This window comes from Diadema setosum, chromosome 11 (genome assembly GCF_964275005.1).
Source record: "Diadema setosum chromosome 11, eeDiaSeto1, whole genome shotgun sequence".
Classification (NCBI taxonomy): Eukaryota; Metazoa; Echinodermata; class Echinoidea; order Diadematoida; family Diadematidae; genus Diadema; species Diadema setosum.
The window spans coordinates 20,191,270-20,207,649 of NC_092695.1; the positions used below are offsets into that span (position 1 = coordinate 20,191,270).

Sequence of the window (16,380 nt, forward strand, 5' to 3'; positions counted from 1 at the left end):
TTTTTCTGCATCATTTCAATTATGGCCCGTTATAATATGGCTACACAAGCTTTTAAGTGAGGTTCTGTCCAAAGCTGTAGAATATCATAGTTCATGTCACAATCATTCCATTAATTATTTTCACATTACAGGCGCTAAGAAGAAATGTCCTCACCGACTGGCCATATTTGCAGAATTCAATATATTTGCATTTGCTTTAGTGACAGCCAAAAGAGCTAGTTAAAATTATGGTTAATGCCCTCTCAAAGAGTATTCAAGATTTGATTATTGGATTATTATTTTCATCTTCATCTGCAAGGAATGCAATAAAAACATATATATATATATGAGAAATAGAATCCTATTGCTACCTAATATATTAAAAGTTTATCAATAAGGGGGGGGGGCTACCCTCTATATTACCAGCGTCCTTGACGTTGACACTAAAAAGAGAAGTGTTTTTATTTCTCTGTTGCAGTTCAGGGATCCTCAATCACAATAGATATTCATAATTCAGGTTTAAATTCAATGGAATAATAATTATGAAGATCACTCCTAATCTGGATGAAAAAAGAAAAAAAAGAGTTTTTAGTACATCAGGTTGGCATCAATTTGCTATTTTCGAACTTGTGTAACAAAGTTCGACTCTAAAGTTTTTATAGGAAATTTTATGTGCCTACACAGCTAAATATGTCGTTCAGAGAATATGACGGTCCTGGTGACGCCATGTAGGGAACAAGCATATTTCACAGGTGCCACGGTGACACCATTAACAGAGTACAGATTAGATATGCTATAGTACAACTTTCATGACACCTCCTAGGGTCTATTAAGATTCTATCCAAAGTGCTTAGACGCAAATTGGTATGATATCACAAGACTTTATAAGTTGGTATCTCGTTGGTCTGAAGACTATAGGTTGCAACTCTACTCTCCGCAACATCTCTACGACGCATCTGGAGACGAGCCCAATCTCCGGGATTCGCAGGAGAATCGAACATTTTCGATTTTTGCAGAAACTATTCCCGTCTTCCAGCTTGTCTCCGATACGTCTCTGCGAAGTCTCCATCACTGTGGCCATGTCGTGGGGACTAAATTTGTCTGCAACATTTTCGAGATGTCCCCGCAGCTTGTGGAGACCGTAATAACACAATGGCGACGAAAGGGAGAAGTCGCGGAGAAAAGACGTCTCTGATAAGTCCCTGCGACTGCAAAAGCCATGCCAACATCCCCATGACTTCCAAGCAAATAAGTTGTCCCTTTGTTTGAAGACGTCTTGGACGTCGCCCTGGAAATCGCGTTAGTTGTGACAGCGAAAATAATTTCTTCGAGACGCTGGCATTGGGACAATGTCTCCTCCCGTCAGATAGGCCCTCAATCTCCTCCCCCACCCCCACTTTAAGTTTTCAGCAATATCAAACTACTGACCATGGCTCGTCTGACAACTGCTCTACATTGTGCATTTTCACCTTCATTCATTCATTTCATTATTTTTTTTTTCCATTTCCATGTATTCCACCTCCCAATGCATGCCTTGAAACAGCTGTGGTGCAGAAGAATGCATTTGTGGTACTGAAACACTGTGGAGAGTGGCTGATAGTACTAGTAATTGCCATGTACCTGTGCCATCTTTCCTCCAACTCCACTCCCTGAAGTCAGGGATCACATCATGACCCATGCTGTCATGATTCCAGTGGAAACTCACTTGCAGCAGCACTCATCTTCGAAATGTTGATACACCGCCGCTTGAGCAGATAGGGTGGTTTCTGATGATCTGCTCCCACGTTATGACGAGATGATGCCTACCCTCGTTGACGCTGGCTGCCCCATAAACCTTGTTGCTCATCAGTCCTTGCTGGACATGAGCACGATTATTAAAGTAGTTAATGTGTCAGTGAGCTCTGGTTTGCTGACCCATACTACTTAGGCATTTTGCATGCCACATCAAAGCAAGTCTGAAGTAATGTCGCACCCTTGGTCAGTACCTGATGTTGTGCTCTGGAGGAGAGGTATGCTGTACAGGAAAGAGCTGAAAAGGTCTTTATCTTTTCAATACCACGACCCACCCGTAACTCCCTCAGATCAAAGGAATTAAAAAAAAGCACACTACCGAAAATGTAATGTTATGCTCATCCGTGCGATTGTATACTGTTTTCAGAAAATGCTTTCAGGAAACATTATGTCATCCTTTGTAAGGATATCTTTGCGTAGATCGCATCTAAGTTATTGGAAAGCTGAAGGGTTGTGAGATCACAATTCCTGTTGGATATTAACGTCTCGAATCAGGTGCTGAGGATGAGTTGTCCGTCCCATTTATTCTTGGATATCTGTGCGCTGATAAATGAGGGCAGTTCTTTATTTTTCTATCTTAATTTTCAGGAAGCCGCTATACGCTCTTCCAATCATAACTTGAGATTTGAGTGGTGCCATCCCCATCTCTTCTCAGAGGACTGCGCAAAAATGTTAAGATTATTTTCTTCAGGATCAGTATCCCATACAACATCAATAGGTGTTCAGTTTCCCTAGTCATTTGCGCTTTCAGTAAAGAAACGGTTCCGTTTGATAAAAAGAGAATAAAAAAGATAAGAAAAAAAATTCAGCTGAATTGTCTCCACCTACTCTGATAAGATACTGCCATTAAAGTACTTTTTTATGATCCAATTTAGTTAACTGCCCCCAGAATACTGGTCTGACCTAGATTGACAAGCTCGATTCCCTGGAAGCTTCGGCCATTGCTTCCTTCACTGAAGAAGCAGACGCTGTCTTGTCAAGGGAGAGCAGGCATACACCAATTTCAGCAGGAGGAGAATCATATCGCTTGCCAGCTGGAAAGTTATGTAATTGACCATAAAAGGTGACGAGGTGGCTCAGTCGGTAGCGTATGGCTTGCGGTCTAAAGACTTGTGTTCCGGCGCGGGTTCGAATCCCACTTATTTCAAGTCTAGCTGAGCAATGGTGTGTGTAGTAGAGGCACAGCACTTTGCACCTCATCACTTGGATATAAAAAGTGGAAGTCCCTTGTGTGAAAGAATCACAAACCCAGACACATGAAAAGATCCCGAATCGGCATTCCGTTATCGGAAAACTCAAGGTGCATAAATCGGTAAAGTGGTCCACCCCAAGTACATACAACTGACTAGCTAGGCCTAGTTGCATACGGGCTATCCAGCTATCTCGACAGAAGGAAAAACGAAGACAAAATAAGATTAGGCGTGTTATTACCCTGTTTGCCATTGCATCCTGATTCGGCACCTTGGAATAGGATGGCGGCCGTATTCAAGCATGTATATATATATATATATATATATATATATATATATATATATATATAGAAAGGAAAAACTGATCAGAAACAATAATGGATAAATAGTGAAAACTTTGAGCAAAGAAAATGAGAAAAGAAAACGAAACCAATGGAAGCCTGTTTTCTGTGCTCAAAGATTGCAATATATATATATATTTTTTTTCTTAAATTATTATTTTTTCATTTACTTGTCATAATCATTGTTGATATGTAGGGGGATGGAACCGCTCTTGGCCCTAATTGACCATTGAAGGAGTATGGAAGAGGTGACAAATGGGACAAAATAGGGGTACCAGTGAATTGCAGTTGAATGCTCACAGACACCATTTCGAAAAATGCACAAAATGCCTGAATTGACCCTTATTTGACCTTAAAAGTGACCTTGAGAGGTGAGAGTGACCTTGAATTGCAGAAATTATATTTAGAATCACATTCTCTAACCCCGTAAAATCTTCCACACGGGATTCATAATATTAATCAACCTTTTCAATTTGCAACTGTAGTTGAACTTTAACCCGGATGGCGGCCATATTGGATTTCACCAATATGGCGGCCCCAAGGGTTTTTAGTCTTGGCGCCCATCAAAAATCGAAAGAGTATGGTACAAGGGACCTATGAGCCAAATTTGGTGCTTTTGGAAGAATCTGAACCAAACAGTCCATTTTGAGCCCTTAGGCCCCCAACTATACGTACTAGTAGCTCAAAGTTACAAGTGCCCATGCCATCGCAAGTAATACATTGTCTGTTTTATAATATGAAAGCAAATTGTAACAAACGATTTTAAGCGAAGAATAACACACAGAAGGGTTTGATTCAATCAAAACAAAACAAAACAGCATTAACACTGTCATACTATCCATGATTTTAACAGTGGATTGAAGTTGCTCTGAGGCTTTTCCAACAATGCAAAGTATCATGTATTGCCACATTATGACTGTGTATTGTTACTTCATTAATTCATGTTTATCGAGGGCTGTGGAATAGATATACTCTTTTGTAAGAAAAGACATTCGTAGTTATGAACATTTTATTGCATTAAAAGCTGCGATTTGAAAAGAAAAAGACTATCAAGTGATCTATCATAGAAATAAAATTGAATTAACACACGTGCTTTTCTGGTTATTGACAGTGCTCGCTTCCTGACAACAGTATAATAAAAATGATATAGTTATATTGGAAAATTAATGTAAGCATTCCCTTTACACGCCCCGATGCAAATAGACACGATAAAATGTTTTTATTGAATCCAATAGCAATTTAGTCCATGATCACTGGCTAGCGATGTTCACATACTAGACGGCGTTGGTTTGTTTTGTTTTTCAGAGAAAATTAATTTTCATCGAATATTGTAAAATTTAAAAAAAAGATTCAAACTTCACAAACCTTTCCAAAAAGATTCAAACTTCACAAAATTTCATAAAGTTTTGGAAATCGTCCACAGGTTTGCTCAGCTGCAGGGTCGCTCTACATTTAGGGGAAAACAGCGGATATTTGTCAGCAATTTTTTTACCACTTTGTCCACCTGGTGACTGCGGTAATATGAATTTCATTCATCGGTGTAGTCATCTGGAAACTATGGGGTTTTCGGTTGGATAGCGTTTGGCATGGCGTTATATATACGTGCACCGTCGATCACTGCCTTCCGAATATCCCGGCTCTGCAGTATTTGGCTTTGTGCCCGAAAAATGATGAGCATTCAGTATGCATTTCCGGGAAAGAATTATGAACGCATTACTCTTGATTCCATCGTCCTATGATATCCCGTGTTTGGGTTTTTTGTTTTGTTTTTGGTTTGGTTTTGTTTTTTTTAGTGAAGGGCGTTTGGCTTAACATTGGTCTCACCATGGGGTCTCACTGTGTTTAGTACGAAGTGTACTCATCACGTTCTGTTTCAAAACTAATAACGGGAGTGTAACTGGTGTGCACAAGAGCATAATCTGGCTCTTTACGCAGGCAAAACATAGTTATATTTGGTAACTTTGTCCTCTACATTTGGAGGGTTAAGCGATAATGATGTTGATATCGACGTACTCTATGTGCCTTCTCGTTTCTACTGCCATTCCCGCCGTTCTAGGGGATTTCAGCGGACGCTCGCGGATGTGCGGCGAGCCTCCGAGACTCAAACACGGCTCGTGGTCGCTCGTCGGCGACGGGGACTTCGTGTCTTACCAATGCCACTCCGGGTACGCCAGGTATGGGGAGGAGACACTCCGATGTCAGAGGGACCGAAGATGGTCGGGCCAGGCCCCGATATGTGTGGGTGAGTTTCTGTCCGTGCTCATCATCTGCATCATATCTCATGCTCCCCCTCCTCCTCTTTCTCATCTTTTGCCACTTCTTTTTTTTACTATTACTGCCCCTTCCTTCTAGAATCCTTCCCCTCCTCGATCCTCCTCTTCCCCGATCTCCTCTTTTGCCACGTCTTTCTTTTACTATTACTGCCCCTCCTCCTCCTAGCAGCACCCTTCATTCCCTTCCCCTCCTCGATCCTCCTCTTCCTCGATCTCCTCTTTTTGCCGCTTCTTTCTTCTGTTATTTCTGATTCTACTTCTATACCTACTACAAGTGATTCTACTGGTAGTACTTTATTAGCTCACCTGAGCCAAAGGCTCAAGTGAGCTATTGCGATCGCCCTTCGTCCTGCGTCCGTCGTGCGTCGTGCGTCGTCCGTCGTCCGTCGTGCGTCGTGCGTCGTGCGTAAACTTTTTACATTTTCATCTTCTTCTTGAAAACCCCAGGACCGATTTTCATCAAACTTAGCAGGTAGCATCCCTAGGGGGTTAGGAACTCAATTTGTTAAAATGGGCACCATGCCCCACCCAGGGGGCCCCCAGGGGGGCCCAAACCCCCAAAATTAAGGAATCTGTAAAAATCTTCTTCTCTAGAACCAGAAGTGATAGAGCTGAGTTAATACTATGAGTTAGTACATTGATGACTGTAGTTTCAAGTTTGTTCATGGCAGGATCAGGGGTACCCCCCTTGGGACCCAGGGGAGGGGGGTGGGGAGGGGTCCTAATGGGGCCTGAATTGTACATTTTTATCTTCTTCTTTAGAACCCCATGACCCATTTCCACCAAACTTGGCAGGTAGCATCCCTAAGGGGTTAGGATCTCAATTTGTTAAAATGGGCACCATGCCCCACCCAGGGAGCCCCCAGGGGGGCCCAAACCCCCAAAATGAAGGAATCTTTAAAAATCTTCTCTAGAATCAGAAGTTATAGAGCTAAGATAATACTATGAGTGAGTACATTAATGACTGTAGTTTTGAGTTTGTTCATAGGAGATCCAGGGGTGCCCCTCTTGGGGGCAGGGGTGGGGGGGGGGTGGTTGGGAAGGTCCAAATGGGGGCCTGAATTGTACATTTTCATCTTCTTCCTAAAAACCTCATGATGGATTTTCGTCAAACTTGGCAGGTAGCATCCCTAGGGGGTCAGGATCTAAATTTATCAAAATGGGCACCATGCCCAACCCAGAGGGCCCCAGGGGGCCCCAATCCCCAATGATTAAGGAATCTTAAAAAATTTGGGCCCTTATTGTACATTTTCATCTTCTACTTGAGAATGCCTGGTCAAATTTTGGTAGAGCTGTGAATAATTTAGATTAGTGACTGCGTGAAAGGTGAACTTGCGATACTCAGGTGAGCGCTAGACCCGCGGGTCTCTTGTACTACACTACTACCGCTACTACTACTTCTACTACTGCTACTACTACTACTACTACTGCTACCACTATCTTTTTATGTTGCTGTACTACTTCTTCTTCTTCCCCTCCTTCTCCCCCGGTTCTCCTTTCCCTCCCTGCCTCTCTCCTCCTTCCCTCTTTTTGTTCGTTCTCTCTTTGTTTATTGAACATTTTTAGCCCAAAGTACAGAAGTGATATTCTTAGGTTTAACATTGTCCTTGTAGTAATAGCTATGGGTGTAAGGTAACCGGGCAGAGGGACTTTGTGTCAATGCAGTTTGTATATAGACAAGGTACAATATTGTGATCATTCTCATGGCACATGGTCTTCTACACAAAAAAGATATTCTTTATTTCTTCCTTTTCTTGCTTTACTTTTACAGCACCTGGATGCAGCCCTCTGCCTAAATTTGCGACTGGACGCGCTTTTGTCCGCATGGAAGGCGCAGTGGTTGTGTACAAGTGCCCCAGACTGAGCTGGATCCAGGGGTCGAAGACCATATTCTGCGACGGCACTCGATGGAACGACACGGTGCCGACGTGCAGGCAGCAGAGCTTCCCGCGACTGGACTTCCTACCCATCTCCAACTGCCCGCCCCCGCCCAAGGTGCCCGGTGCGGTCGTCGTCAAGAGTTTCGAATCGGTGGCCTACACATGCGTGAATCGCACTTTTCCGACGGTGGGGTCCGAAATCCTGCGGTGTCTGCCCAGCGGGCAGTGGGACAGGACGCCGATCATCTGTGCCAGTGAGTTAGCAGTGGCTATTTTGGTTTCACATGAAACACCGATTTGGACAGAAATGACTCAATACGAGAAGGCCTTTTGCGGTCACGCCACAAAGTTATCAATTAGCCTGTCTCGTTAAATAGTTAACGGAGCTGCGTGGTCTGATCGTGTGTGGGGTGCGATGAGACTTTTTATCTTACTTCTATGCGAGAACATCTCCATGCGCACATAATTGATGCGCATTGTACAATGTGATGTATATCACATCATAGAGCTCTGCGATCACATTTTGGCAAACGAAGTTTTGACTAAGATTTGCCTTTAAAGTCAATCATTTATGTTCTCAGTCCATAGATATTTGTCTGTCTGTTTGTCTGTCTTACACACACACAACACGTACACAAAAAAACAAACAAACACATGCATATAATTGTGATAATAATCGTCATTTCTTGCAATTTATTGACAAATCATACTTCCCTTCTCATCCCATCAGAGTATGTATGCCCGTATTTTTTTTATATCATAACTATTACTCGAACACTGAATAATCATTGATTTACGTCGATGAAGGGCAATTTGTCAGTCAATTGCAATAAAGACAACTCGACGTAGGAATCATTCATTTCAATAAATTATTATTTCTTTAATCTCACAATAGAAGAGGATGGGAGAACTCGAGAACGAAAAAAGAATATTGAGTGCTTCCACCCCATTACACATGGAGAGATTTTCTTTTCTTTTTCTTTCCTTTACTTTTAGGGTGGCACGAGAAATTGGCATGTTTATTATCTTAATGTGAACAGTTTGTACCTGCGAAAGGATGATGTCTTTTATTTTGATGGGTAGATCCCGTAAGATTGCTTCCACCTGTTCGCTCCCCGCAGAGACTGGGTGTGAACGCCTCACCGAGCCGGAAAACGGGCTGCTCATAGAGATGCACAGGTTGTCTGTGGTGGAGTTCCGCTGCTTCCTCAACTACCACCTCATTGGCTCCAGAGTGCTCTTCTGCGACGGGCGGCGCTGGAACGGAACAGTGCCCACCTGCGTCCAGGACATTCCCGTGGCGCCAGCTCCCACAGAACCTGCCACCAGGGACCATTCGGTCCTCTTCCGGGTTCGGGAAGGGACGTCCTGCGGTCAGGCCCCGGTCGTTCGCCACGGAACTCCCCGGTACACCACCGAACTCGACGAGCAGGGCACTACCTACTGGGCGGTGACCTACCTGTGTAACCCCGGCTTCCGGCTGCTGAGGCAGGGCCGGCTTTTTTGTTCGAGGGGAGCGTGGATTGGGGAAAGCATCCAGTGTGTTGGTGCGTACTATTGATGAAACACGCAAGCGATCTCGTGTCATATAATTATACACGAAGAGATATCTATTATGATAATAAGACAACTTCATGAGTTAACCTCTCACTGTTAAGCTCGTTAGCACAATTAATGTAATTTATCAATTCTTGTTGGTCAAGATTACTCCAGAGATTCAAACGCTCATCAGTGCTCATGATACTAACAGTATCTACCGACACCGCAGGATGTTTTTCCATACATGACCGAAATTGTTTGTTTGTTTTTTAACCATAACCATATTTAAGATTTCTTCGTATAGTCGAGCTCGTTGACAAGAACTGTGCCAATTTGGTGATTGAAATCTTGAAGAAATGAAGAGTTTTATATTAAAACGACCTAACTACATTTTCCTTAAGTTAAGATATATGTGATTAAAGCTAAAAAAAAAAGAGAAGAAAGAAATAAGAAAATCATAACTTCTAGAATATTCCTTAACATGTTACAAGTGAGGCATTACTGGAAAGGTTTTATTTTGCTCTATCTGATGATGGACTTACTTTGAAATGTTTAAATATGGCGCTTAATAATTGGTAGCCTATTTTACAATAAAACTCTTAAAATACGGATATACAGATATACAATGTCTATATTATTCTAAAAGGACAGCAAGTTGATAAAAACTATGAAGAGTTATTACATGAGAAATGATATATCCACGTGTGGTTGATACGTGAGTGCGTGTCTTTTGTTTGTTGTCGTTGCTGTTTTTCTTTCTTCTAATTACACCTTTATACAATGGTCTTGAAACTTGCTTTCCAAATGACAAGCTCACTGTGGTTTAAGGAACGGGCGATGCGCGCACAACTGTCTGGACATCAACGGGCGGGCTACATGCACTTGTCGTCCAGGTTACCGCCTGCACATCAACGGGAGGAGCTGTGACGGTGCGTAAAGCGTTAGCAACTATCAGCTTTGCGCTCGCGGCATGTTGCTTGGTTGGGTGGCGTTCTGCGAGAATTTCAGTGGCGAGAACCAATTCATTTTTTTTTTAAGTTAAAACGTAGGGGCAGTTTGAATCAATGTGGCAAAATGTCGGATCAAAAATATTAATAGCCTGCGCGTTGGGCCATTATAAGTGTAGTTAGTAATGTATCCATACAATGAAGACCGTAACGACTTCTTTTTCTTCTCTTTTTTTTTTTCTCAAGGCGGGATAGTTTTTCAAGCTAAAATTGCATTGATATACTGGTATGATAGCAATGATTTTATGTCGAATTTAATGCATGATGCAGTGTGCAATGTTTTTCTGCTACTTTTTTTATATGATAATTATTAAATTGCTATGAAATAATGGACAATTTCCATGCTATGTGTGTTGCGCGTCTTGTTTGCACTTACGTTGTCATGACTGTATAAGTTGTTGTACTTGGAGAAAACAATCTCAGAATAAAAAGAAAATAAAGATTGAAATCAAAATGTTGCAAGCTCTGTAATTGTGTCGTCTTTATGAGCAAGTGATTAGGGTCGATTTATGCAACAAAGTTTTTATTTTCTATTTTTTTTTTTTATACTCCAAGCCATATATGGGCCGCCTTTTGACGTAAGGTATGCAGTCTACTATCATGAAACATAAAATGCAGTAACTAAGAGAAAAGAAATCAAAAGGAAGTCATTCTTATCGACAGACGTATCTGTAGATATAACAGTGACGAGAAATTGGGGAAGCAATGCTGGATTGTATTGTTTGTTTGTTTGTTTGTTTGTTTGTTTTTGGACTGAAAAAAACTGAAGCTATCCCGTATAGCTGGAGGTTCTGCTATCATATATCCAACCACTTTTTCTTGTATATTTCCTTCCCAAAATAATTGTATTCCCCGCCATTTTTTTTTTTTTGCATGAACTTCCAAACTGCTAAACAAACAAAAGATGAATAAGCTAATGAAACCTATACTTCACGTGCGTTGGCACCAAAACAGTATGAGCTCTGTGTGTGCCTCAGACGTCAAAATGATACCTTTTCTTTCGATTACAATGTAATCCTATCAACATTAGCTACAAGATTAATGATAAAGACTAATGTAGTAAAACCTGTCTTAGTGACCACCTGTCAATAGTGGCCACCTGCCATAATTATACGGCCATTAAAAAATCCCTATGAGAGAAAAAGCCCGTATGTTAAAGACCTTGTCTTTAGCCGGCCATCTGTCTATAGCGGCCACCATTTTCGTCTCCTTGGATGGCCGCTATAGACAGGTTTGACTGTTACAGTAAAGATGCTAGAGTCCCGTAATGGTAATGGAAATGGTTAATGAGGGTCAAGTTCCAGTAAATGTTGTGCCCGATTGCGAGCCAGTCTTCAAGATGGAATGCACTGTAATCTTTGTTGAAAACAAACGAACTCAACGCACAATTATAATATCCTGTCGTTTACATAATCATTTTAGTCAGTCGTTGCAACCGGTCACAAATTTAGGGTCTCCTTATGACTCTTTTATAGATACTCAAAATGCTTCATAAGTCAGGCAGGCTGTTTAGCTACATCTCCATTCAAGTCCAGTTAGCGGTGATGCCGCTGGACCCGAAAGAACCAGGGTGCTCTTAACTAATTGATGTGGGAGGAGGTGCTGCGCAGAGATTATTTACATATCATGACTTTAACATTCGTGTCTTCTGCACAAATATCTGCACATACAATTCTTATAAATATTGAAACTTTTTACCAAGGTCACTCGAGTTTTTGTTTGTTTGTTTGTTTGTTTGTTTGTTTTGTGCGAAATTCAAGTGTGCTTGAAGACGAATCATCATAACTATACAAACTGTACTTCAATCAATGCTGTTAAAATTGTGTTTCAATGCAGATATCAACGAATGCGCTCCGAACAGTGGTAGGGGACCTTGCAGCGAGAGATGCCACAACTACGGGGGCAGCTACTCCTGCAGTTGTCAGCGGGGCTATGAGCTCAACGCCGACGGACACTCGTGCGCATGTGAGTCAGGCCGGGGGAGGAATGGGGAGGGGGCGGGGGGGGGGGGAGGTAGGGGCACCACTTGGAAGATGATTTGTTTCCTGTTTTTGCCTCGTTTTTCATGATGCATCGACTGTTGATAGAATGGCCCTGATTTTTTTTTTCTTTTACAAGAGGATGTATATCAAAAGTCGGATTAGGTTAGAAGATCGTATCCAGGGAGACGCGTTCATGATAGCCAACTCTCCAAGCGGAGTATATGTTTTTAAAAAGAGAATTGTTTTTCTCCCCAATTCCCCTTCAACAATAAAGTTGCCAGAACCCTGCATCTTCTCTGTGCACCTGTTCAGCCTCTTTACTTCACTGTATTCATGGCTAAAGTTACACCCCTTACAAAACAGTCTCATCGAGAAGCAAAGTCATGTCTATTGTGTTATGACGACCTTCTGTCAATAAGTTCGCTTATAATCATGAATTTTCCTGCAAAGATGAGTAGGATCTACTTTAGCACACACAATGCATTAGACGAAATAGCTATATAACAGCAATTACTAGTCTATAAATGAAGAGCTTGCTTCTAAAAGGCGCTAAATCCATCATTTTCAATGGATTTAATGCATTTTGGTTGCAAGCTCTTCAAATATAACAAACAGAAAATGGCATCGATTTCCAGTCGGCTATAAAATAATCTGACCACCCCCGTATGATTAAAAATCCATTTTTTATATCCCTGAATACCAATGATTTAATTTGTTGATTCTATCATATTGATTTGTTTTGTATTTTTAAAGGCGTTATTTGACGGCACACCCTATAGCCAACGCGGAACACAGAAATTATCGACAGAAAATAATAGGAATAATATATATTGAATATAATATATATATTATATATATATATATATATATATATATATATATATATATATATATATATATATATATATATATATATTGTTTTGTTAATATTTGCTACAATCAAATGCACAGAAAGTTTTTATACTTCGATCGCCTGGTTACACTATGAGAAACGTATATAATATGTATAACGTAGGTATAGAAACCATATATCGGGCAAGCCTCAGGCAAGCTATATGGTCGTCAATAACATCTGCTATTCCACCTTGCCATACTTCAGTTTTTTTTTCTTTCGAATCATTGAAAACTTAAGCTCTTTTATAAAAGCAATCCAGAAAGTAAATTTATAGATATTATAATCTTCTCTTGCCATTCATTATTGTGACAAGTCATTGTTTTGAATTTTTGTTTTCATAAGGTATATCATTCTTTTCTGACACAATTTTATTTCTGTTGTCATCGAAATGGACTCTATGTCACTGAAGATCATTTCATATTTATATTCATATCTGTTCTAATTTCAATTCTGCTCATTTGTATGTCATTTATATTGTGTTTGATCAGTTTATTATTATTGTTATCATTATTATTATTATTATTATTATTATTATTATTATTATTATTATTATTATTGTTGTTATTGTCGTTGTTGTTGTTGTTGTTGTACCTGACCTCTTTGTTTTCGATTCAGTTTTGTAAATTTTTTATGCACGGAATTGCTGAAAAGCAGCTTCAAAGCTGATAGTAGGCTTTTTACCCTGTTGAAATAAATCAAAATCAAATCAAATTCAAATCAAAATCGAATGAAAAAGAGATGTATAATCTTGGCGTGTTTTTCTCACTCATCCTATGGTAGTTTTTCCCTTTAGAACTAACGAAGTATATCCCGTTAATTCATTGCAGATCAGATCGTGGATCCGTGCTCCCGAATGCGGTGTGCCTACGGCTCGTGTGTGACGGTTAACGGTACGGCGTCTTGCCAGTGTCGACGGGGACTCTCTCTGTCACGTGACAGGCGAACGTGTGAAGGTAAAAACTAGTTGTCAGAGTACAGCCGTTTTTAGCTGGCATTCATCTCTCACTCCTTCACACAATTCATTTTATCTCCATCTCCCAAAAGAGATCAGCCTTTGATTATATCCTTGTCCACTACCCTATATTTACCGTATCAAATTTTTTTTAATATTAATGTTATACAATATTTATTTATATCAGAATGGGTGTCATATCTTTTTACCCAAACGGCATCTCACCTGTCACGCTATTTGAATGCATGATAAAAGGCCTTTAAAGTAGAGTTGCTTGTTCAAATTCCATATTGCTTTATTTTTGCTTCCAAATCATCTGTGTGTACTTTTTTTTCCCGCTTCGACATCAGCGTCTTAAAGGTAACAAGATGCCGGGTTATATAACATTACCTTTACGTCAGTTTTGATATCACAAATTCTGTCTTTGCAAGTCGTATTGTGAGACCTTTTAACGTATATCATTGTTTCCCTCACCAACTTTTCTTTAAACCGAAAAAAAAAAATCTTAGACATCAACGAGTGTTCACGTCCGTCGTCGCCCTGCGAGTACCGATGCCGCAACACCTTCGGCGGTTACCAGTGCCTGTGTCCATCGGGCTCAGCCCTTGTGGGAGGAAGGCGGTGCAGAGGTAAACCAAACTAAAGTAGCACCAATATCTAGTAATTTGAAGTTTTCGGGATGGTGGGGGCTCGACACCTTTTCAATCGTATAACACCTAAGTTATATATCCCACTGAACTGTTGCGCGTGGCGTTGTGGTCGACACTGATTGTGTGTTAATAATCATGAAGGAAAAGGTGTAACTAAGTGTTGGGCTCTGAGTTCGGTTTCAGTTTCCATGTTTCTTAACAGAGAGTTATACTGACCTATAGTGGGTTTAATTGATTTAAATGCAGCATCAACTCTGAATGAGAAATGATGTACTCTGACTCCTGGAATGATAGCCGGGGAAATGATACTCTTCTGGCGCTGTCTGATGCTGTTGCCTGTGATGATCTTTTCCTGCCCAGCGAAGTATATAGGAATACGTGCTGATCATTGAATCCTGCAGCGAGCAAGCAGCAAATGATTTATGCATTCAAGAATCTCGTGGCATAGCACTGTTGAGAAATCACCGAGGGCCAATAGGATCAAACATCATAGGATGCACTACTCATCCACAGAGTATTCAGTGGGTTTCTCATCAGCCTAGAGACTAGGTGTCGACCTGGTGGCTGGTTGCGAAGATGTCATCTCGGCGTCTCCGGGACGTCTCCGGAGAATTAGCCGATTCCCGGGTAGTAGCCGGAGAATCGCACAGGTTCAATTTTGTCGTAAGCTTTTTCCTGTCACCAGCTGGTCTCGGAGACGTCGCGGTCTCGTTCGCTGTGACTAATTTTGTTCGAAACGTCTGCGATACGTCTCCGAGACCTAATGGCGACCTACCGGCGACAATGTTGAGACGTCACGGAGACGTCTCCGCAACAGAGAATGCATCTCGGAGTAGCCCCCGCTACTGCCGGAGATGTCGATCGCGGTGACGTCCGCTCGACTTACGGGCAAAAAAAAAAGTTGTCCCCTTATTTGGGGACGTCTCGCACGTTGCCCTAGAGTCACCCCTTTAGTGAGAGCTCAAGCCATTCTTTGGTCTATAGAGACTGACCAGTAGCGGCAGCCGTCGTGGCGACGTCTCTTCCAGTGAGATAGGCCCTTAACCCCTCAGAATGTTTGTAATGCCTTTTCGGATCGAATGAAAAACCTGGGCCCTGTTTCATAAAGCTGTTCGTAAAGTTACGCACGACTTTACGAACAACTTAAATATGGCAAGCCAAGTGGGTTTCCTAATCACTATTAATTTCAGTAGCTAAAGTTGAAGTTTGCAGATGATAATGATTATTCTTACATGTTAAAACACGTTTTTAGTTGAAAGTGTATTTTTGCCCAATCTAGATGACTAATATTGACATACAGTTGTAGGCCTACTTTGTAAAACGTAAGAAAAAATAGGCAAACATATTGGCACTTCATATTCCAGTCGTTTGTAAAGTCATGCGTAACTTTACGAATAGCTTTATGAAACAGGGCCCTGGGGGTGCTTCATAAAGCTGTACTTAAAGTTACGAACGACTTAAGAACGACTGGCGATCAGTTCTTGTGCTGAATTATTGAAATTCTGATAAGTATAGCACATCAGAACGTGCTCCAGTTGTTCGTAACTTTACGAACAGCTTTATGAAACTTGGCCCTGGTCTTTGCGTATTGCAATGGCATATGATGCATGCCTAATCAGTTTGCTTGCATTAATCCATCGACTGTTCTTGACGACAGAATGTCCCGCCAACACCTACCTGAGCTCAAACGGACGGCGCTGCAAATCTTGCCCAGAAAACTCGATCACCAGCGACCCCGGTCGACCGTCAATCGAAGACTGCCGATGCAGGAATGGCTTTCACGGCGTCCCTGGATCTAGTGGTCGATGTGAAGGTAACTATCTGGCAGGCATCAGCGAGAATAATGATAATGACAATACTAAAAAATAATGATAGTAATGATGATAATGATTATGATAATA

The 16,380-nt window shown here is 41.3% G+C and overlaps 1 protein-coding gene across 1 annotated transcript in view; it reads left to right on the plus strand.

Moving 5' to 3' along the window:
* LOC140234711 (uncharacterized) overlaps positions 1-16,380 on the plus strand; it is a 57,002-nt gene that overhangs the window by 7,246 nt on the left and 33,376 nt on the right. Inside the window, exons 2-9 of the mRNA XM_072314744.1 lie at positions 5,358-5,543; positions 7,346-7,708; positions 8,576-9,001; positions 9,806-9,922; positions 11,837-11,965; positions 13,705-13,830; positions 14,339-14,458; positions 16,137-16,292. Coding sequence (XP_072170845.1) covers positions 5,358-5,543; positions 7,346-7,708; positions 8,576-9,001; positions 9,806-9,922; positions 11,837-11,965; positions 13,705-13,830; positions 14,339-14,458; positions 16,137-16,292 — 1,623 coding nt within the window. The remainder of the gene's footprint in view (positions 1-5,357; positions 5,544-7,345; positions 7,709-8,575; positions 9,002-9,805; positions 9,923-11,836; positions 11,966-13,704; positions 13,831-14,338; positions 14,459-16,136; positions 16,293-16,380) is intronic.